This window comes from Aspergillus brunneoviolaceus, assembly GCF_003184695.1.
Source record: "Aspergillus brunneoviolaceus CBS 621.78 unplaced genomic scaffold BO95scaffold_77, whole genome shotgun sequence".
Taxonomy (NCBI): domain Eukaryota; kingdom Fungi; phylum Ascomycota; class Eurotiomycetes; order Eurotiales; family Aspergillaceae; genus Aspergillus; species Aspergillus brunneoviolaceus.
In genome coordinates, this window is record NW_020290807.1 from 82,624 (window position 1) to 103,212 (window position 20,589).

Below are 20,589 nucleotides of genomic sequence, written 5' to 3' on the forward strand. Positions count from 1 at the left end.
CTCGTATCCTCACGCAGTAGCAGCTTGCACCTTGCGCACAGCACAGTCCCCCTCCCTCTTCTGCATAAGATCCCCGTGACCGTTGCGCGTATCATATCGATCCAATCTGGCAGGGGATGTCGGAACCTGGAAAGCCCCGAAGCGAAGCTCGGGAGTGATCGTCGAATTCTCTTTCTCCGTTGAGGTCAGAAGGCGGAAAGTGAACGTGGAACGGAGGGGGGGAACAAAGCTGCAGCTGTAGGCAGCTACCTAGCTGCATGCAAGGCACTCTCGGTCGAGTTTAGTTTGCTTTTCGCCCTAGCCGCTGGGCTCCGCTCATCCCTCGCCTGATAAGGCTGCCACATTCTTTTCCCGCTGTACGCGCTGGGGAGAAATTCCTGCATGCTCCAATGCTCATGCTGATGTTAGAATGATGGTGGAGAGGCGAAGGGGGAGGGGCAGAGATGAAAGAAAAATGCCGCATGGAAGGAGGGGCATTTGACAGCTCAGAGGCGGGTGGGTTGGTGGGTGTAGGATGGAGGAGGGATGGAGGGGCACGACAAATCCTCAGCACTGTTGATTCATTCTACCTTCCAAAATAAGTCACACGTTTTTGCAATTTGTTCCACTATCCCATCCTTCATGACCGTCGTTCTTTGATCACCTCCTCCAAAACAGTACCGAGTGTTTCTTCGTCGTCTGATTTACATCTCGATCAGATCTCCTTCCACTCCACCGGCCACCATTTCTTCTCTCAGCTCCTCCATTATCATCCCTTCCCTGATGTCCTGCTCGGTGAGCTCTGTCTCGCCAAATTCCCGGTTCATATCCTCGGCTGGTCTCGCGCCTTCAGCGAGCTGATGGTTCAACCCTCCAACTGGGGCCTCGCACTGGGGACATCGGGCCTCCTCCATGGGCATGCCGCATTCGCCAATAGTGAACTATGAGATGAATACATTAGCAACTCTGTGAGTAGTAAGGGATGGTGGGTGGTCAAACAAAAGCACGACGTTGTACTTCAGCGTTGAAAAGACAGACACTTACTGGGTGATTGTTTTGGCAATAGTACCAGTGCCCCGTTCCTGCGAACTGCTCCGCCATCGCTCTATACACCTGGCGTTTCTCCTCGCTGGTCACCAAAGCATAGAACGTCCCGTCATTGATAGTCCTCCGTGCGTCTTTGATATCCTCCATCAGATAGCCCAAGAGCTTCGGCAACTTGGTGCACAATCTCTCACAGAACGCAAGGTCGTCTTGGGCACGCTGGCGGGTCTTGTTCTCGGTGTCCAACTCAACAGTCTTGCCGAGTGCCCGCATGTTGCTCAACGAAAGCATGGAAAACAGAGCAAAGTAGATCCCAACTTCGACTCGTTCTTGCAGAAGATTAGCCTTCATCGTGGTCTGCTTCAGCGAAAGACACTTTTCAATCAGAGACTTGATGTGACTGGCCGTCAGTTGGACTAGGTTATTACGGATGCGGTGATCCACGTTCCGGTTGCTGCAAATGTGATCCCAATCGCGGAGTACGACCCAGCCGAGTCTGAGCCCGAGGACCTGCCCACGCAGGCCGAACCCAGTTTGTATGGCGGATTTATTAGCGATGGGCTTTGTGCTTGTAGTTTCGTTTTGGCGTGAAATGGCAGACGCGAGCATGTCGTTCAACTTGCCTAGCGGCTGTTCCGCGGTCGCAACAGACTTGACGTATTCCTTCACCTTCTTTACCAGGCCAATCCCTGCACCTCGATAAGCTTGTACTGCGCCTCTGGCTTGGTCGTTGCTTTTCGATCCACCAGCCTCATGGATCCAATACTTGAGGAACTCGGTCCGCGAATCGTCAACTTGCTTCTCGAAGCGAACAATCTTGTCTGCGAGCCCGGCATGCTGTGCACTGGCCAACGTGACGAACTTGCGGGTAAACTCGTCCAGCAGAAATCTTTTCAAGATACGACTGTATCTGTTGATGTCTCTGAGGGGGCGGCGGCACTCTGGGCAGCCCTTCAGCGCCGACCCGGGCATCATCTCCCAATGTGCAGGCTTAGCTCCAATAATCTCGCCTGTAGACGCATCAATATTGAAGTAATCATTCATACTTAAAAGTCCATCCAGGGAAGCAACGGTATAGAAGTGGTTGCACGGGAGGAAAATTAGGGGCGATGCATTCAGGTCAATCTCTCTGTAGGTCTTGAACTCCAGAAGGTCAACCTGCTGTTGCAGGACTTCGTGTGGAGCACAGATTTGACAAAACTGCGAAGGTGGACATGGCTCTCCACACATTCCCGGGCACTGATGTCCACACGGCTTCAATCTCTTCTCGCAACGTCGACTGCATGGATTGTTTTCACATGGAACGGCACAGGGGAGCTTGCAAGCTTCGCGGTGTTCGCAGCCAGAGTCACATAGCTCTGCGCACGGAGGACACGGTTCCTTGCACGTTTTAAAACAACGGCTATGCTTGCAGTGTACTTCACACGGGCGGCGGCAAGGCAAGCATGCCGTTGCAGGATGACATATACGGTCGCAGGAATGCGCGCAATTTGTGAAGCCCTTGCGACAGACACTAATGCATCTACCATGATCAAGGACAGTCACTTCCTTCCTCTGGACTCGACAGGAAGAGCATAGTTTCTGGCAACTATGCCCGCATGGTAATTCCAGTCCACACTGAAGGGAGCACTTCATGGGTTTCCCCTTCTCGTGGCATTGAACCTTGAAGCTGTGGTCACACCAGGGCAATTTGACGACAAGCTCTGCTGTGCATTGCACAGTGTCAAGTCTGTTCATGCGTGAGCATTCAACCTTGTCAATCCTATGTCCACAAGGTAGCATGACGTTGCAGACAAGGGCGGTACATGGGCCACATGGCTCGTAGCACTTCTTCGCGCATGGATGACCGCACCGGCTCATTCGATAGCACTTTTGAAGGCATTTGACTGCGTTGTGCTGTTTGGATGAGTGGCATTTAACCACACAAGTATGCCCGCAGTTCAGTCGCAAGCCGCATGTCTCCGCGCAACCACCCTCCGGGGACTTGACGGAGAAGTCATCGGGGCACGAGACCTGCATGGCATTGTGGGGATGGCGCTCGCAGTCGAGCTCGAGATACGGTCCAATGTGCTCGTTCTTTTCGAACAGCTCGATGACAGACGCCCACATCGGCGCTGTTGAGGCCGTGTTTGCATCGCCAATGAGGTACATGCCATGTTTTGCACGACTGGGGGGGAAGAAATATCAGCGACGGTTGTCCAATCTTAACTTGATTTTCTCGAACATGCTTACCTTAGTAGAACATTGATGCGGTTCGGTGACTTAAGGAAACCGCAATTTCTGAACCTGTTGCTTCGGACCAGGGAAACAATAACAACGGTTGCCTCCTCGCCCTGGATTGAACTCATGGTTAGTTTGGTGCGCGACACAGTGGCGTGAAGAAAAGTAGAAGGTAGTACAGATCTAACGTACCTGGAAATTGTCAACCGTTGACAGTCTCAGAGCGTCAAGCAAGCTACCCTTGCTCACGACACGTTGTCCCTGGAGCCATCTTTCACCACGACCGCTAGGCTCATTGGCTGTTTCTGTAACCTCCGCCTCACCCAGTCCTTCAGTATCTCTCTCACCAATTATAAGGGTCATCTCCTGTTCAAGAATATCCTTAAGCATTCTCAATTGTCCGACGTATGGTGTCAGAACAGCAATCTCGCCAGGACCATACTTTCCTTGTCTCAGAAGATGCCTTACGAGCGATATCACCATGTGAACTTCCCATGTATTAGTCTTGCTATGCATGGGATCTGAAGGGTCACCATCATCTTCTGTATTCCGATGGTCAAGCCAAAATAGTCGGTGCTTCATTCCCGCAACAGCAGGATACATAGTTGTGGAAATGTGATCTTGCAACTTCGGATAGAGCGTCTCGCGAACTAGATTAGCAACCGAGGGATGCATGCGTCGCTGGATATTCAACTGCGTAACAGGGAATCGACGCCCTCCCGTCTGTTCTTCGTCGCCATCATTGCCTCCAAAATGGCTATCCGCGAGTCGCTCGAACAGTGATTCATCGAGGCCGTATTTTGCTCCTTCACGGTCATAACTCATGGAAAGTCTGAGGGTGCTGATCCGTGGACGAAGCTGAAGGTGGTCTCCGATCAGAATGGCATGCTGCACCGATGGCAATAGCGCGGTCAGGACATGCGATTCGAGTACCTCTCCAGCCTCCTCGCAAATCAAGATTTTAGCCTGAACGCCACGAATTTGGGACGAGAGATTCGCCAACATCGTCGTCGTGACACCTATGACTTGGAATCCTTGCAGCATGCGAGCTTCGGCCGCGTGATATATGGCGGTTAAGTTCTGTTTCTGCCTGTAATATGCTTTCACTAAGGACGAGAAGACTTTCCGAAGTTCATCGCGTGCTCCCTCATGCCAAAAGTCATGCAAGCGCATGCGTTCTGCCGGCGAGAGTGTCCACACATCGGCCTGCAAGAGTTCTTCGGGAGAACGCGGCCCATCGATCTCCACCCAAGCACTAGCATCATCACCTTGTGTCCAAAGCCTGAAAGCCTCGACCTCACTTCGGTCGGGATCGACAGCTGTGATACGTTCTGCTTCAAATGGGAAGCGCTTCTTGACGAACCACAGCGTCATCTCCATGCCACCGGTCTCCATCGATCTGCATACTTGTTCGAGTTCCGCCGAAATTTCCTTGAGTTTATCGTGGTGGGAATTCCGCTGATTATTATAAGCTCGGATAAATGGCCCTCGATCAGCCTGTTTGTAACTGTCGATAGATAGTGCTTCCAAGTGTGGGAATGCGCTTCGCGGGCCAAGGCGCACGATGCTTGCAATTCCTGCATTGAGGAGACCTTGCAGAAATTGATCGAGCGCGTGGGGAGTGTAACATACACATAATATCGGACCAAGGTCAAGCAAGTCCCTATTCGATGACAGGCACTTGGCCAGCTGTATTCCGACGTATGACTTTCCTGTTCCCGGCGGTCCCTGTATGAGTGCAATCTCGCGGCGGAGGGCCCAGACTAACGCCGTCGCCTGACCCTTATCGAGGCTTGTTGTGTTCGCAAGCTCATTTGCTACCCACGCTGGGTCGTCTTGGAGAGAGAAGGATGGGGTGGGGTCATCGCTGCTTCTGCTTGTTTCGGTGCTGTCATCCGCAATTGGGTCTCCAAAAAGGGAGGATAGATCCAGAGACCTGTGGACATCAAGATAGGCAGGCGGGGGCACGGTAACATACTGTTCCATGGGATCAATCGACGCAATCTGCTTCCGGGAATTCCAATCTGGACGAGGGACAATCCAGGTGGCGAACGGTAGATGCTCTGGGCGTGCATACTGAGCTTGCAAGCATTGTAAGACACCGTCAAATGAGTTCAAAAGCACAGCTGGAAACTCGGCCAACAAAAGCGGCTTTTTATTGGTCTGGAAGCGTGCAAAGTTGAAAACATTTGTGAGCTCCGTTTCATGAAAGTGGTTCGTCAATCTGAGGCTGATCGAAGCGCGTGTAGCACTCGCAACGAGACCATGGACGGGTGTGGGCACATTTTCTCGTGAAGCAGGTGGAGTGGCGTTGAGGTTTAGATCTCTCTTAGCAACCTGGAAGAAAGTCACAGAGACGTTTGTGTGATCTTCACCGTCGACTAGAGCAAGAACCACCGGACTCTCCTTCAAGGCTTGAGAGTTCTGCCACCATTGCTTGCGTCGGGCTGGGCTCATGGCTTTCAGTCTTGAAGGCTGGTCAAATTCGAGATCAACTTCAATGCCTTTCTTTCCACCCGCTCGGACCTGCCGGACATTCACCCCAAGATAGATACGCGCAGGCGTGATGTCACTGTCACGAAGGATCCTTCGCTTCAAGCGCCAATCTGGCTGGTGCACGAGGACATCCCAGTTGTGCAGAATCAACCGAATTGAGTCGCGGAGCAAGCCAGCGGTATCCTCACGCAGCAGGCGGAACTGGTTATCGAGAAGCCGACGAATACCAGTCTCATGTTGGTCCAATGTATCGAATACCGGATCTCTCGCTGGGAGAAACTCTGCTCGCTCGAGAGAAAAGATTTCGTTTATGGTTGGGAGCAGGCGGATGTGTGGGATAGAGGCGTGATCATTGTCGTGTCGAGGCCCATGAGCAGATAGCTCGCCTGGTAAGTCGACTTGAAACACTTTGGCCTTTGGTAGCTTGTGTTGGGTATCATGATGAAAAGATACGGCTGTGGCGCGATTGAGCGACTCGCCCATGGACAAGACATCTTTCAGCTTTATGATGTTGTCATGGACCCACTGCAAGCCATGAGAGGCAACGCCACTGAAGATATCTTCGTCTTTATAACAGGTGCAAAGACTTTCAACAATAGGCGCAAAAGCAGTTTGAATGGCAGCCTCTTGGTTCAAGGTCAAGGTGGTAAGAAAAGCTTTCGCAACAAGCAGCAGTGTTTCTTCGAATTCAGACACGTCATTACCCATTGACCTCTCATTGGCAGTGCTTGATTCAGGCCTCATGCGAATAACGTGCTCTGTCACTTGAGTGAAAAATGTAACAGCACGACGTCCACTGGGCCCATAGATCACGTTATAAATGGTTCCCACTTGACGTTCGAGCGCAAGGGATGACAAAAGTCTGTCATTCGTGATAAGCTGAAGAAAGAGGATACCGTGGACCTGAAACATTAGACCAAGGACACTATATGACTTGGCAAACTCGGTCTCAACGATTTGTCGAACAACAGCAAGTCCTTCTTCTGTCGCAAGACTTGTGATGAAATCCTGACGTTCATCTGAGCTTCGCTCGACCATGAACAGCCCCTTCTCAAGAATGTCTTTGACCTGCGGTGCTGAAAGCGGCTCCTGAGTCTGTGGAGGTAGAGTTCGGCTAGATCTTTGAAGTCTAGAACTTGTTGAAGGTCTAAGGCATTAGCAGAAAGACTTGACGTGCAGCACTGTCATTCTCGTACCTGGTCTCGATCGGTGCGACAGGAAAAGTTTGAGCATTTCCCCGCTGCACTCTTCTCACCATAAGTCTTGGTCCACGAGAAGGGTTTCCACGTGAAGTATTTCCATGTGGACGGTTTCCGTGGGGAGGTCTTGTGTCTTGATCATCGGTTCTCTGCATTTCAGGATGTTGATTCCGAGAAACTTGACGTCGACCGCGACGAGCTCTACTTGATCCCATGGCTCTTGGAGGACCTAGCGGCGGTTGGCCAGTCCCATCCATGGCTCAAGAAGCTGGAGCGTCTCTTAAGTCTCTTGAATCTCTGAAAGAAAGAAGTTCAAGTCCGAGCTCAGATGATGTTGGTAGAAAGAAAATTGTGTGGGTTAACACGGGATGGATAGGGAGATCAAAATGAACAAACAAAAGAGGCGGTTGGTTTGGGCAAACAGAGGGACAGGCTTTTCAAATTGTTATCAAAGGATTAGGCAGAAGCAACATGGAAATTTCAACATTCCTTCACGTGGGGTCACTTATGTTCAGTTTCTGACTTTATCCTGATCATATACATTAGGGCAGATTCACTGAGTATCTGCGCACGGACCGCTTTGATATACAAGAGGTGGGTCCAGGGCTGACAAGGCGGTGAGGCTGTCATGAATGGCAGTTACATACTGCAAGCACACCAAAGGTCAACTAACTATTTGCTCATGGCTGAATAGGCTGTCAACGAATGCGTGTCACTAAGGTAGGAGAACAATGTCATAATTAGTGATAATTAGTGGGTCAATTACTATAGCTCACTTGCGCAGAATAAATGCAAAGAGTCTTCGTTTCTGTCATCAGATATGATTTAACACTCAGGATGAGCTGAAACAAAACATGTAGGACTACCAGTTCGATATACCCAAATATGGCTAGGTATCAGGCTCAGTTGAATTGATAAACTGGCAGTCTGGCCTTGATGCAAAGACATGTAAGGCCAGCGATGAGGTGACCAGCAAAGGGGTCTCATGGGAGCCTAGAACTATCTCAATAGCGACATGCGAGCCTGACAGGGCGAGAAGTGCTGCTTCATCAAATAAAAAGACATTTCAATAAGCATCAATGCTAGCTTGATGTGCAGTATACTAGAGAAGATTCCAAGTCCTCTAGAGGCCAGTAAGCATTGAGTCAAGATTCAAAAGTGATTGCAGGCATCCATGGCACGACCTACAGCATTGATCACTTACATCGTAAGATTCTGAACGACAAATCTATCCGTCTCATCCAACATTCTACTGCCAGGATAGATGCAGCAGAGACTTGTGTTATTTGTTCCACGAGCAAAGGCTACACATGTTGCAACTATGCTGACGTAGCGCACGTTTCATCGAGTCTCAAACCTGTCGATGGTCAAACACTTTTCGAACTGCGCATATTCCGATTGTAGTATAACGAGGTCTTCAGTCGCAGATTGGAGCAGTTGGCAATTGTTTGCGAGATAAAAATTCTAATTGTCGATCTACTCGGGTTGAAACACCGATTCTTAAACCCAAAATATGGAACCCGTGGGGTGCAGGGGAAGTGGCCCGGCCAGGCTCGTCGATCATCATAAACATAGACTCGAACAAACTACTTTAGAAGTCGAATGAGGTGAGATCTGGGTTGGTGATCCAGTGGCTTCTCGAAACCTACTTATGCGTCAAACATCTGTTTTGGGTATGCGAATGATTTTCAGGAACATAGGTTCGGTGGTTTGGCGTCTGCGTTCGTAGCATCCGCAGCAAAGCTTATCTCTGTTCCGGCCCCGTTGAGATTCAAACCGGTTCACTAAGCTTGTTTCATAGTATGGCTACATTGCCTCAATTCGGACGGGCGTTTGAATATTTGCAGGATAAATTATGAGAAAAAACAAACTTCCTCCCGATGTAGGAGACGTGGGAAGCGGGCGCCGGAAATCGTGTGTAGTATAGACAATTTGCGTCGGAGGGGTGGGTTCGTAAGACTCTCTAGGTGCATTAACATAATCTGGGCTCTTACGGAGTTCGCGAAGAATCATCACACCGTCTGGGAGGTACGTAATACTTGGGGCTGTCAGAAGAAGTGCTAAAAAAAATAATGCCTAATAGAACAATTCGTCTATAGCTAGGCTGGACCCGAACGTCCTATTTGCACAGATTATCAAAGCAACAACAATAGAAAGCAGGGGCCTAGAGTGCAGATGTGCACATGACACCTCTGGGGTGCTTACATAGCTCAGCAAGTGGTCGAGTCTCTTCCGAAGCTCCATAGAGCTTTGCTGCCATGCATTTGCCGTTGGTAAGATAAATTGACTCATGTGCCCATATGTCACGTCATGCTCGCCACCTGATTTAAGGAATGCATTGGCTGCATCGAAATAAGCAACAATTGGTCATCCCGTCAAGCATGCCCACTCATGCTCTGATGCAGAAAAGGAGTTGTATTTCCTTTCAGGGATCCAAAGCAAACATGTGCGTCCCAAGCATCAATCTGTGTAACGTGGAAGTGTACATGAGGCAAGGTAAGACAAGAACAACGTCTGCGGACGAACACCTTGTACAGGAGAGTGTGATAATTCTGAGTCTTTGCACATATTAGCGAGGCGTGGTCCGGAGGTACGAAGAGTAGACAGTACATGGACGGAGGGTCTAAGCTACGGAGAATCCCTAGTCTATTTTGGACCCGTGCGGGGTTTTTGATACCTGGAGCTAAAGTCAGTAGGCAAGCATTTCATCTCCATAGTCTAAGCCAAGCGAAGTGGCAGAACACCACAGAAACTCACAGGAACAGACACTGCATCCAGGTTCTCCTGCCCAGTGGCGAACTCGGGCCTTCATTGCTTCCGGACCTGCAGATCTCCTCGGTCTCCTTTTCCACCCTTCTGGCGCCCTCTTTTCGCTCAGGAGTAAAATGGGCCTTTTGACCGCAATAATCAGGCAAAAGCAAAGAGATCCATGATGTTTGGGGGGGGGATGGGGAATTTGTGCAGTCTCCATCCGTGGGTCGGCCGTATTGCCGAATTGAGGGAAAGAAGCGGAAGATCCCTGGTTAAATCCACCCAACGGAAAGCCCCGAATTTGAGCCAGGGAAGGTGCGGGGTAACTTTAGTCCTGGACTCCACCTGGAATCTATTCCTCATACGGAGCACCTCACTTTACACTCACCATCATTCCTGGCAGTGATGGTGTCTTACTCTTCTTCCCTGGATCGACTACTCAACCCAACCCACTCTCAGACCCTGAGGGAAATTTCTGCGCCATGCACCACCGTATCACTCGCTCCGTCTTTAGGTCGGTCCTCTTAGCCAATGCAACACAAATAAACAAATGAGAATCCGGGGGTGGGTCCCCGGCTGGGTCAACACTGGTGGCCACTAATTGTTGGTTCGTCCACCATTGAACTCAAATCAATTGCTGCTCACAACTTGAATGCTACCCACTTCGAAGTAGCTGAGGTCTACTCCAGCCTTCCAACAGTACGCCGCACGCTATTCTCTATTCCCAATAATTCCTAGTTGTCTAACCTCCGAATACAGATCGCCGCTGCCGCCATCTTCCGCCAGCCGGACACCCTGGAAAGAGGCAATCAAGATTGTAGCCACTTCGCAGAGCGGGAAATGAGCCCGTCATCAAATCGTTGGTCCAGAACGACCATCACACTGACGATCCTGCCTAGCTTTCCCAGGCACCACCCCCTCTTCGTCCTAAATTGGGGTCAATCATGGAGGAGAGCCTTGGTCCTGGCAATGACACGATCCATCGGAGGAGCAAAACCTTCCCCTGGTCCAAATTTGGCCTCGGCCCCCGTGCCGTGGTGCACATGTGAGGATGTACATCGGACTTCTCTCTATATATAGAGGGCTACACTTGCAGCCTCCATGACCACCAGCATCGATACATTCTTTAGATCGCCTGCCTCCTACAGCAATCGGACTTGAGCATTCGTTTAGCCTACACAGTCTAATATCTGTGACTCTAATCCACCGTCGTTCTCATCGTCAAAATGAAGTTCACCAGTGTTCTCTTCACTCTGGGCCTGGCCACCAGTGTTTTGGCCAACCCTACTAAGGTCGTCCGTGAGCCCAGCCTCGTTGAGCGTGATGTCGCCGCAGTGACCAGCGTTCTTGCCGACATCGAGACCAAGGTCAAGGCCCTTGATTCTGCCATCAACAGCTACAGCGGTGGAGACCCCTCCAAGGTCGAGTCTGCCTCGACCGACTTGGTCTCAACTATCAACTCGGGTACCACCACTGTTAACGGCGGCGACGATCTTAGCTCCACCGATGCTCTCGAGATCCCTGGTCCTGTCCAGGACCTGACCAAGGACGTTCAGACTGCGGTCAACGACCTGATCTCGAAGAAGGACCAGTTCGTCTCGGCTGGTGCTGGTGCCACTGTCTACCAGCAGCTCCAGAAGCAGTACACTGCTGCCAAGAGCCTGGCCGACGCTCTCACTTCCAAGGTTCCCGAGTCTCTCTCTAGCCTTGCCAGTTCACTGTCTGCTGGCATCACCGATGCCATCCAGAAGGGTGTCGATGAGTACAAGGATGTTGCTACTAGCTCTGGCACCGCTTCCAGCGCTACTTCCGCTGCCTCTTCCGCCAGTGACAAGACCGCCACCAGCGCTGCTTCTTCCGCCACTGAGAAGAGCGAGACCACCGCTGCCGCTGCAACCACGGGCGATTCCGCTACCACTGGTGCTCAAACCTCGTCTCCCGTGATCCCCACCTCCGCCAGCGCCTCTGCTACCCCCTCCAGCTCCAGCACCCCCTCTGCTTCCGCCAGCTCCACCCTCTTCACTGGGGCTGCCAACTCTGACCGCTTCAGCTACGTCTTCGGTGGTGCTGCTGCCGCTGCTGCCGCCATTGCTGTTGCCTTGTAAGAGAGACAGTCGAAGATGGCTTGAGCCTGCAATGGATAAACGATTGTGAAGGACCAAGTGCAACGGTATTCGACAAGTGCGATCATGAAAAGATACGGGCTGGCCATGTATATCTATTCGCCGTTGGTTGATTTCAGCCCGGGACTGTGGCTTAATGTCTTTGGTTTTTGGTTTGGTATGGTTTGTTGGATACTTAATTGGTTGACAATGTAATATGGTCTCAGTACAACGAAAACACAATGAATTGTTTGAACAAAAAAACATCAGCGCCTAGATTATTTTCCGAACAGCGTAGCATATGCCTTGTGGATCCTCTCTAATGGTTATCCAAATAGCGGATGATCAGATTTTGCTGCCCACCAGCCCAGAAAAAGCAACCTTGATGACCGGAGTATCCACAGTACCTTCGCCAAAGGTCAATCCCTGCATGGTTGCCTTTCGCCCGAAGCAGCAAGTTACACTACGATCAATAGCGAATTGTTACCCGAAAGTGCGGATCACCATTCCATTCCATCCCATCCCATCACTACTTCGTGCGTGCTCGGCTACCAGACGCGGGAAGTCTAAGCCGCACCACCGTCGACCGACCGCGGCAGGAAGCTTTCTGCTTCGCTTGCTCCCGCGCATTGTACTGTACTCGTTAGCTAGTAGTATTTCCAAGGGAAAGTCAAAAGAGGGTCCGTGCTAAAGTAAACAGCAATGGCGTGAGGTACCAGAGCTAAGTCACGAGTACGTCCCTGGGTATGCAACTAGCTACTCCATAGAATCTCCAGCCAGAACCACTACACTATCTTACGGATCAGGCGCCCTATACAAAGCAAGCTTTACATTTACAGATCTAGTCAGAGGATTACAAGGATTGTAGGACACCGACTTTCATGCAACCACATTGGGCAAGTTCCCGAGGGGAGTCGCAAGTAGCAGCATGCTTGATTGATGCCCGCATGGATCTTGGTACTTCCTTAAAGGCAGACAGACAGCAAGGACACTCGCCCCCTCGGGGTTGTGGAAACAACTCGCGAGGGGAGGGCTGGTTGTCGGTGCTGAGAGGTAAATACCACTACCGAGTACCGTGGAGATTTTGCTCAGGAGGTTGAGATGCTGCCTACATTATGGCAGGGTGAATTTCGTCTCACTTTCTGAGGATGATGGGAGGAGGAGGAGAGAGGAAGAAGGGATTCCGGGAGGAGAGAGTGATGGGGCCATTTAATATGGTGGCTTGCAGCCTGGATGGTAAGAACTAGGCACTTTTTGGGAATAGTGTGAGGGGAAAGAGTGCGCGCAGGGAGTTCATCCTTGGCGTGATCGGTTGTTTTTATTGTTTGTGTGACAACTTGGAACTTGGTCATCGATGGTTCCAGAAAGGTCATTCTGCTCCAGAGACATTTTGTTGTTCACATGTCCCAGCCGATGAATTGGGCTGCTGCTGCTGCTGCTGCTGCTGCTGCTGCTGCTGCTACGCCAGCGTCGTCCCCTCGACAGCCCCGGCATACCGCGGACTCGTCGTGGAGAAGAATATATTTCCTGCAACCGCCATCACCATCGCTCGCGCGTAGACCATCTGCGCCTCTGACAGCACACCCGACTTTTCCAGGCTCAGACACTCTGCGCTCATCCTATCTTCTACATCTCGAATCATTACTCTCAATACCCTTGCAGCTAGAGCATCATCAATATCATCGCCGCCCATGAGCCCACGCACTACCCTGACAGCATTAAGCACCACTTCCCCGGTCTCCGCTTCCGCCCGGGCCTCCTTCGCGTACGAATACAGATCATTCGTTAACAACAGATGCTTCGCGCACAGCGCTTTCAATCGCTCTAACTCCGGAGCATCCTCGATCGCAGTCCCGCACGAGAACCGGACAGTCTGAAGGATCAATTCAGCCCCGAAATCCTCCAATCCATGCACGAGATACTCCTCTAGCGACCCAAACGTCTTCGGTCGCTCGCACTGCGTAGCTGATCCCCAGGATATGATCTCTTCGAGCAACCGCTCTCTCTCGTGAGGGTCCTCCGTTAGTAACTCCTTGGCTAGGATATTATAAGCATTATACTCTGCTGTAGAGCTCTGGTTGTGCGAGACTGCGCTGCGAGGAGGGATACGAAGAGCAGGGTTCTGGGTGCCGACTGCATCGTCATGGAGGAAGAGGAGGACGTATGTTTTGGCTAGGAGTTGTATTCTGGTGATGTTGCTCAGGGGGACGAGATGGATAGTGTAAGATACCGCCGCGTCGATGAGTTTTCTTGTGCGGGCGGGATCGAGGGTCGGATGGGTCGGGTGGGAGGTGCTGATGGTATGCAGGTATGTAGTTGCTGCTGCTTCGGCTTGACGCCAGTGTTTGGACTGCAGAGCGATAGGGAGAGAGGTTGGCCATGGGACGCGGTGGGAGGGTGGGTGAATGGTGTTTGCATGATGGCAGTCCTCGAAGATCTCCGGTCGAAAATTTGAGAATGGAGTTGAGGATTGAGTTGGTGGTTTGGAGTTGGCTGGGTCAAAGGCGTGCGAGATTGGACGGAGTGCTTCTGACGGTGGCGCGGTGTCCGGGCTCTTTTCGAAGGGCGTTTGTGTGTGGAGTTGTCTTCGAGGCTGTGCGATGTAGACGCTTATTTGGGTGCTGGTTGCGCGATGCTGCAGTATTTGAGGCGTTTGGTCGCAGAGAAGTTCTCTCGTTGCCCAAGCAAGTGCACGTCTCGGTCTGTTGGCATGTCGCGTCAAGCCTCGAGGGAGACGACGCGTCGCCATTGCGCGCTCTTGAGTATTCTTTGGGTCTCAAAAAAGCGTAGATTCTGCCCAGAGATGTTGTATGTTCAAAGAACAGTAAACGCAAAAGATCAGTCAACTTTGAAGGAATAATCATACTACAAAGCTGCTATCAGAAGCGATGACTGCGGAGCCGAGGCCATGATGTCAGCTGGCAGCTAGCGGAGTTCCTTTCGCTTGTCCCCCACCCACTTCGGAACTCCGCGTAGTCACCACAACACTCACTAACCAGTTCCACACAACATCAGCATGGCAAGCCCAAGTTCCTCCCAGTCAAGCAGACGAAGACAGCCACCTCCTCCACGGAAGAAGGCCTGCCAAAGTTGCACCAAATCCAAAGTTCGGTGCAGTCTCGAAAGACCTACCTGCTCTCGATGCAAGTCTCTCGGTCGCGTATGCGAATACTACACTGCCCCTGAATCCTCACACACTAGTCCTCAGACCGAAAACTTGGAGAATCCGGGCTCGAGGGGTCTCGCTGAGCTCCAGCCCTCTACATCGTTTGCTATGCCCATAGCTTTACCATCCTATCTTGACAGCAGCCCCGGACGCGTTACGCCGATTCTAGAACGCAGGCATCGACAGGTGGGGTCAGCGAGAGATGAGCGACCGCATGTCGACTTCATCAAGATCGACCTAGTCCCTGCTTCAGGGGTAGAGAGTATTCGAGATCGCTGGCTTCGGCCATATATTCTCCCACCACTGGGGCGAGACGAGGTTCCGAAGGTCTATCATCCGTTTACACTGCAGTACATCTCGAGGGTTCTGGCCACCTATCCCCGGTTCATGCTGAAGGACCGCAAAGCACCTCCTATCATTCATCACTCACAAGTCTCCGGTGAGAACCTGCCACAGGCCTTGGCCAATTGCTACAGCCTCGTTCGAATGTGGGAGAACGCTGTTTCAGGAAGTGAAGCCATGGTCATCAACATGATCGAAATGGAGATGGAGAGGTTGTCCAACGAGGTATGCCGACCCAGCTCTGCTCGTACATACGGAATTTAATAGAATCACGATCGCAGCTTCCAAGCCAGCACGACTACAACCTTCTATCTACTTTTCAAGCCTACCTAATCTACTCCGTCATGTTATATTTCTCCCCGCGACTCGCTGCCCCGGCCGCTGTCACCGACAAAGTCATGATCACACTCATGGAACTGGCCTTTCGCACGGCTCGCAACGGCTTCTTCTGTGTGGCCGAATTATCCCACTCGCGACCTAGTTGGGAGTCGTGGATTGTGGTGGCCTCGAAACGCCGCGCCATCTTCGCCATGTACCTCTTCTGCAGCGTTTACAACTCCGACCGACTCTTGCCAAACTTCATAGCCGATGAAGTAAGGGGTGTTTTTGCTCCAGAAGGAAGATCGTTGTGGGAGGCGCCCGACCGGGAGACGTGGGAACGGGAGTATGACCGTCATTTGTTGACCTGGGAGGATGGGATGCTGGAAATCTCAGAGCTGTGGCGATCCGCGGATACGGGAACAGTCGAGCAGAGAGAAAGGATCGAGAGGTGGCTGCAGACTGTGGATGAGTTTGGGATGTTACTGTTCGGAGTCACAACGCACATTCATGGGTGTTGATCTAGTCAGTGCACATCAACCGCTCACAGCCATTCCCCCGCCCCTATTTCGGAACTCCGAGAATGACCCACCTTACTGATCAACCACGACTGGGCACCTATATATTGCCATCATGACCATTCTGAAACCAGCCTACACACATTTCCTGAACCATTAACTCAAGCTACGAAACGCACGCCTATCCTCAAAGATGACATCAACCTACTCAACAAACCACACTCCCAGCGTCCTCCGCACGCACAACTGGCGCACCCTCGCCAACTCCGCACCATACCTCCTCCCCCACCTCGATCACCTCCAATCCACCACCCCCAACCTCAAAATCCTGGACATCGGCTGCGGACCAGGCAGCATAACCATTAACTTAGCCCGCCGTCATCCAACCGCCCAGGTTACAGGTCTGGACTCCTTCGCCAACCCGCTCCCCACCGCGCGGCGCCTCGCCGCCGCCGAAGGCCTAGCCAACGTCACCTTCGACGTCGGCGACATCCACGCCCTGGACTTTCCCGATAACACCTTCGACCTCGTCCACGTCCACCAGGTCCTGCAGCACATCGCCGACCCCGTCCAGGCTCTCCGTGAGATGCGCCGCGTCGCCAAACCCAATGGCGGGATCGTTGCCGCCCGGGAATCCAGCATCCACACCTGGCACCCGGCGAACCGCGGGATCGAGCTCTGGGACCGTCTGACCCGGGAGCTGGCGCAGCGGAGCGGCGGGAACCCGCACCCCGGGGCGAGGATCCACGTGTGGGCGGAGGAGGCGGGCTTCGCGCAGACGCAAATCCATAAAAGCACGGGCAGCTGGTGTTTCGGTTCGGCGGAGGAGCGCGAGTACTGGGGCGGCTCCATGGCGGAGCGGGCGCGCAACTCGGGGTTTGCGGATCGGGCGGTGGGGAGTGGGCTGGCAACGAGGGAGGAGCTGGAGGTGGTGGTGGACGGGTGGCGGGAGTTTGTGGCGTGTGAGCAGGGGTGGTATGGGATGTTACATGGGGAGATTGTTTGTTTCAAGTGATTCTATTGTATGTTGCTGACCTATGCCTCTTCGTTGGAATCCGATGGATGGATGGAAGAGAGTATATGCCACTTGCATTGAGAATTCTCAGCTCTCCGTCTAACATGTAAAAATCAAGCGCAATACATCATTATACACTAGATGCATATAAAATGTAGTCACGCCCATTAACTTGACCGAGACCCAATCCAACAGCATACTATGTACGCATCATCATCATCCATACAGCGACAGCCAGTGTAACCGGGGTGGGGGGGAGAAGAAGAAGAAAACAACTAAAAAACAAAAAGAAGCTTCGGCCTATGACTGTTCATACCAAGAACAACCCAGCCTCCGTCTCTCACACGGCAGCCGGGGGCTCGATTCCCCTATCGGAGGTATATATATATATATAAACTAACCCCGTAGGCTATATATGTTTTTGTTTTTTTTTGTCGTGTTCGGAACATCCACAGCGCCTTTTTGCGGGTCTCTCATATGGCCAGCTGATAAGTTACTGTATTGTCTATGAGTGCAGAGTATATATCGCTCAGCAATGCTGTTTGATGCTCGCGCTTGATCAGTTCTTCCTTTCCCCGAGAACTTACGATATGGGTCTTTTTATGTGTGTTGGGGCTTGTTTGAGTGCATGTTAATGGCGTTAAGAAACTTGGGATTATTGATCTAGTAGAGGATGAAGGTTGCTCGACCTGGAAAGTGCGATGGTATCTAGTTCTTTCCGGAATGGGAAATATGGCACTATACTGGACCCGTGACCCGTGACTTCAGTTCGACGCTTTGCGTCACAGTATAGCGATCGGAAATATGACCTGCAGAAGGTGATATATGAGAAGATGGAGGCCAATAAGCTCAGGTTCAGACGCAGATGGTAACAACGAATGCACGAAGTCGAGTTGTCGTCAGAGTAGATGAAAGTTGCGATAAGGCCGTCCCGACGGAGGTATGCGCCAAGAAATCTCCGACAACAGCTGGATGATTCCCTTCTCAGATACCGACCACATCTACTCACAAGTATCTACAGATCGATCACCGGGATCAAGTCCCAGATCAACTAATAACCTTAAAGCAACACGCCCCAGTGCGCCAATGAAACTCTGGACGAAGCGGATGACCACATTGCTGCATCACCGCCTCTGATTCGATGTGACATCACCATTTGGCTCCGTCATCGCCGCAGATACCAATCCTAAATTTCTACTTATTGTAGCCCACAGCGTAGGATTACCTGGGTTTGAATCAATACTTTTTTTCCCTGGATTATTTCCAGACGCACACAATTCCCATCCAGAATGCAGACCATCAAGAACACAATCGCCGAGAACTTCGGTGGGCCGTCTCATGAGCTCGCCGAGCACAAGTTCAGTTTAGAGGAAGTTCCCGATCTTAGTGATAAGGTAGCGGTGGTGACGGGCGGCAGTGAAGGTACGATCAACTCAATGAGCGTGCGCTTGGAGAAAGTAACCATGTATTAACCACAATGGCTAGGCATCGGCTTCGGCTGCACCCACACCCTCCTATCGAAGAACATCGCGAAGCTGTTCGTCACATCGCTCCGCAAGGAGGTCGCGGACGAAGCGCTCGCGGCCATCGAGGAGGAGTTTGGGCCGGAGAAGCGCAAGCGCTTCATCTGGCTGCAGTGCGACCTGTCGGACTGGGAGCAGACGGCGCACGTGGCGGGGGAGATCGCGTCGCAGACGGACCGGATCGACATCCTGATCAACAACGCGGCGCGGGGGATCATGAGCCGGCAGCTGGCGCCGACCAACGGGATCGACCAGCACATGGCGACGAACCACATGGGCCACGTCGTGCTGACCTCGCACCTGCTGCCGACGCTGAAGAAGACGGCCGACGCCGGCCGCCCGGTCCGCATCGTCAACCTCTCCTCCAACGTGCACAGCAGCGCGCCCGCCGATACCGAGTTCGCCTCCGTCGAGGAGCTGAACCGCGAGTACGACCCCAACGCCCTGTACGGCCGCAGCAAGCTGGCCAACCTCCTGCACGCCAAGTGGCTGAACCAGCACCTCCAGTCCACGCACCCCAATATCATCGTCAACGCGACGCACCCGGGCGTCGTGGACACCGCGCAGACCAACGTCCACATCCACGACGCGTTCCCGCTGCTGGGCTACGGCATGTCGATCGGGCTGAAGCCCTTCCGCAAGACGCAGTTCCAGGGCGCCGTGTCCACCATGTACGCGGCCACCGTCGCGACGGAGGGCGGGCAGTTCATCTGTCCGCCGTGCATCGTGGAGAAGGGCAGCGACAAGGCGAACGACATGCAGCTGGCTGATAGGTTGATGAAGCTGACGGCGGAGGTTGTCGAGAAGAAAACGCGCTCGGAGAGTAGTGCCAAGGGGTGTCCTTTCAAGGAGGATTGATTGTAAGATAATTGTAACGCGCGACGCAGTTGGAATGGCTTTTTGGCCTAAGAAATCGAGGAATGACTTACCCGTTGGTGGCGGAGTAGTAATTTTGCTGTGAAAGGAAGGCCATGTATTCCTTTTTGAGATATATGCTGCATCCTTGTAAGTGAATCTGTATGGGACGGGTGTCGATCAGGAGCTTCTGTGGTGCAGTGCACCAAAGTCCACATGATCGTCGACCTCGCTTCGAATTGTCGTCAATCAAGTCTTTTGGCAGATCTGTGTAGCTCAAAATTAAGTCTTCTGAGCAGGTGAGAAGCCGACTAAACAAGTGTGTTGACCATTGAGCTTCTTCTTAATGCGGTGCATTCTTCGTAGACCCAGTCTGCCTCGGACTGGGGCTAAGGTAGACACGAGATTGACGTCCTTAGTTGACAGTGACATGATTAGACGACAGCAGTGAATTGTCAAGGTACAATAGAGAAAAATTCAGTCGTGGGAGAAGTGTTTTTGTGTTGCAGTTTGGTAGTTTGTGGTCAGCGGCCGGAGATAGTGTAGGCAGTCAGTCTACAGCACCAACTCAAAACAAAAACAACAACCACGAGTTCGAGCTTGAAGGTAGAAATTCTGCCGGTCAACTTCCGCAGAAGAAACCCACAATGATAACAATAGACATACCGGGCACCATCGAAGCACTTGCAGCTAACTGTTCAACGAGTAGGGAACAATCTCGGAAATGCATTGGTTACAGATAAGGCCGCATTTCTGGATCGGCACGAGGCCCCGTAGATCTTCTTTGGTGCAGAACCTGCGGAATGCAAGGTACTGATCCGTCCACCCTGAAGAAACTCCCTACTACGATTGGCATCTGGAAGACAAGTGTCGCATGCCACAGGACATCACAAGTAGGAAAGATTGCCATACCTATCAATAAGTGTGCATGATTGTAAGGATAAGCTTCAACCATCTAGAGACTTTATATTTGAGTTACGCGGTATAATCATCAAAAAGCCAAGCTACTCTCGATCCGCATGAGAACCAAAAGATAAATCGCCATACGTAGCTGAGGTGGC

The 20,589-nt window shown here is 51.9% G+C and overlaps 6 protein-coding genes across 6 annotated transcripts; 4 read left to right on the forward strand and 2 right to left on the reverse strand.

The window, feature by feature from the left end:
- Window positions 1–683: 683 nt before the first annotated feature.
- BO95DRAFT_372813 (P-loop containing nucleoside triphosphate hydrolase protein) lies at window positions 684–6,828 on the reverse strand (the record flags this gene model as incomplete). Its single annotated transcript, XM_025583019.1, has 8 exons — window positions 684–920; window positions 1,024–2,403; window positions 2,722–3,190; window positions 3,256–3,356; window positions 3,436–3,534; window positions 3,649–4,511; window positions 4,629–5,078; window positions 5,508–6,828. Coding segments are annotated over 8 exons (4,920 nt in total), but the record flags the coding sequence as incomplete, so codon positions are not given.
- A 3,591-nt stretch (window positions 6,829–10,419) lies between these two features.
- BO95DRAFT_263605 (cell wall mannoprotein 1 family protein) lies at window positions 10,420–12,033 on the forward strand. The gene has a single exon (XM_025581523.1). It carries the CDS (start codon window positions 10,916–10,918, stop codon window positions 11,792–11,794), a length of 879 nt encoding a protein of 292 aa, XP_025438065.1. The 5' UTR covers window positions 10,420–10,915; the 3' UTR covers window positions 11,795–12,033.
- A 1,223-nt stretch (window positions 12,034–13,256) lies between these two features.
- BO95DRAFT_340426 (uncharacterized protein) lies at window positions 13,257–14,312 on the reverse strand (the record flags this gene model as incomplete). The annotated part of the gene is made up of 1 exon (XM_025581958.1): window positions 13,257–14,312. A coding segment is annotated over one exon (1,056 nt), but the record flags the coding sequence as incomplete, so codon positions are not given.
- Window positions 14,313–14,771: 459 nt separating this feature from the next.
- Window positions 14,772–16,233, forward strand: BO95DRAFT_263612 (Zn(II)2Cys6 transcription factor domain-containing protein). Its single transcript, XM_025581524.1, has 2 exons — window positions 14,772–15,524; window positions 15,581–16,233. The coding sequence occupies exons 1-2, from the start codon at window positions 14,808–14,810 to the stop codon at window positions 16,136–16,138; spliced, it is 1,275 nt and encodes a 424-aa protein (XP_025438067.1). The 5' UTR covers window positions 14,772–14,807; the 3' UTR covers window positions 16,139–16,233.
- Window positions 16,234–17,271, forward strand: BO95DRAFT_263613 (class I SAM-dependent methyltransferase). Its single transcript, XM_025581525.1, has one exon. The coding sequence runs from the start codon at window positions 16,329–16,331 to the stop codon at window positions 17,148–17,150; it is 822 nt and encodes a 273-aa protein (XP_025438068.1). The 5' UTR covers window positions 16,234–16,328; the 3' UTR covers window positions 17,151–17,271.
- Window positions 17,272–18,319: 1,048 nt separating this feature from the next.
- Window positions 18,320–19,703, forward strand: BO95DRAFT_485410 (retinol dehydrogenase 12). Its single transcript, XM_025590400.1, has 2 exons — window positions 18,320–18,572; window positions 18,636–19,703. Exons 1-2 carry the CDS (start codon window positions 18,440–18,442, stop codon window positions 19,529–19,531), a joined length of 1,029 nt encoding a protein of 342 aa, XP_025438069.1. The 5' UTR covers window positions 18,320–18,439; the 3' UTR covers window positions 19,532–19,703.
- The last annotated feature ends 886 nt before the right edge of the window (window positions 19,704–20,589 follow it).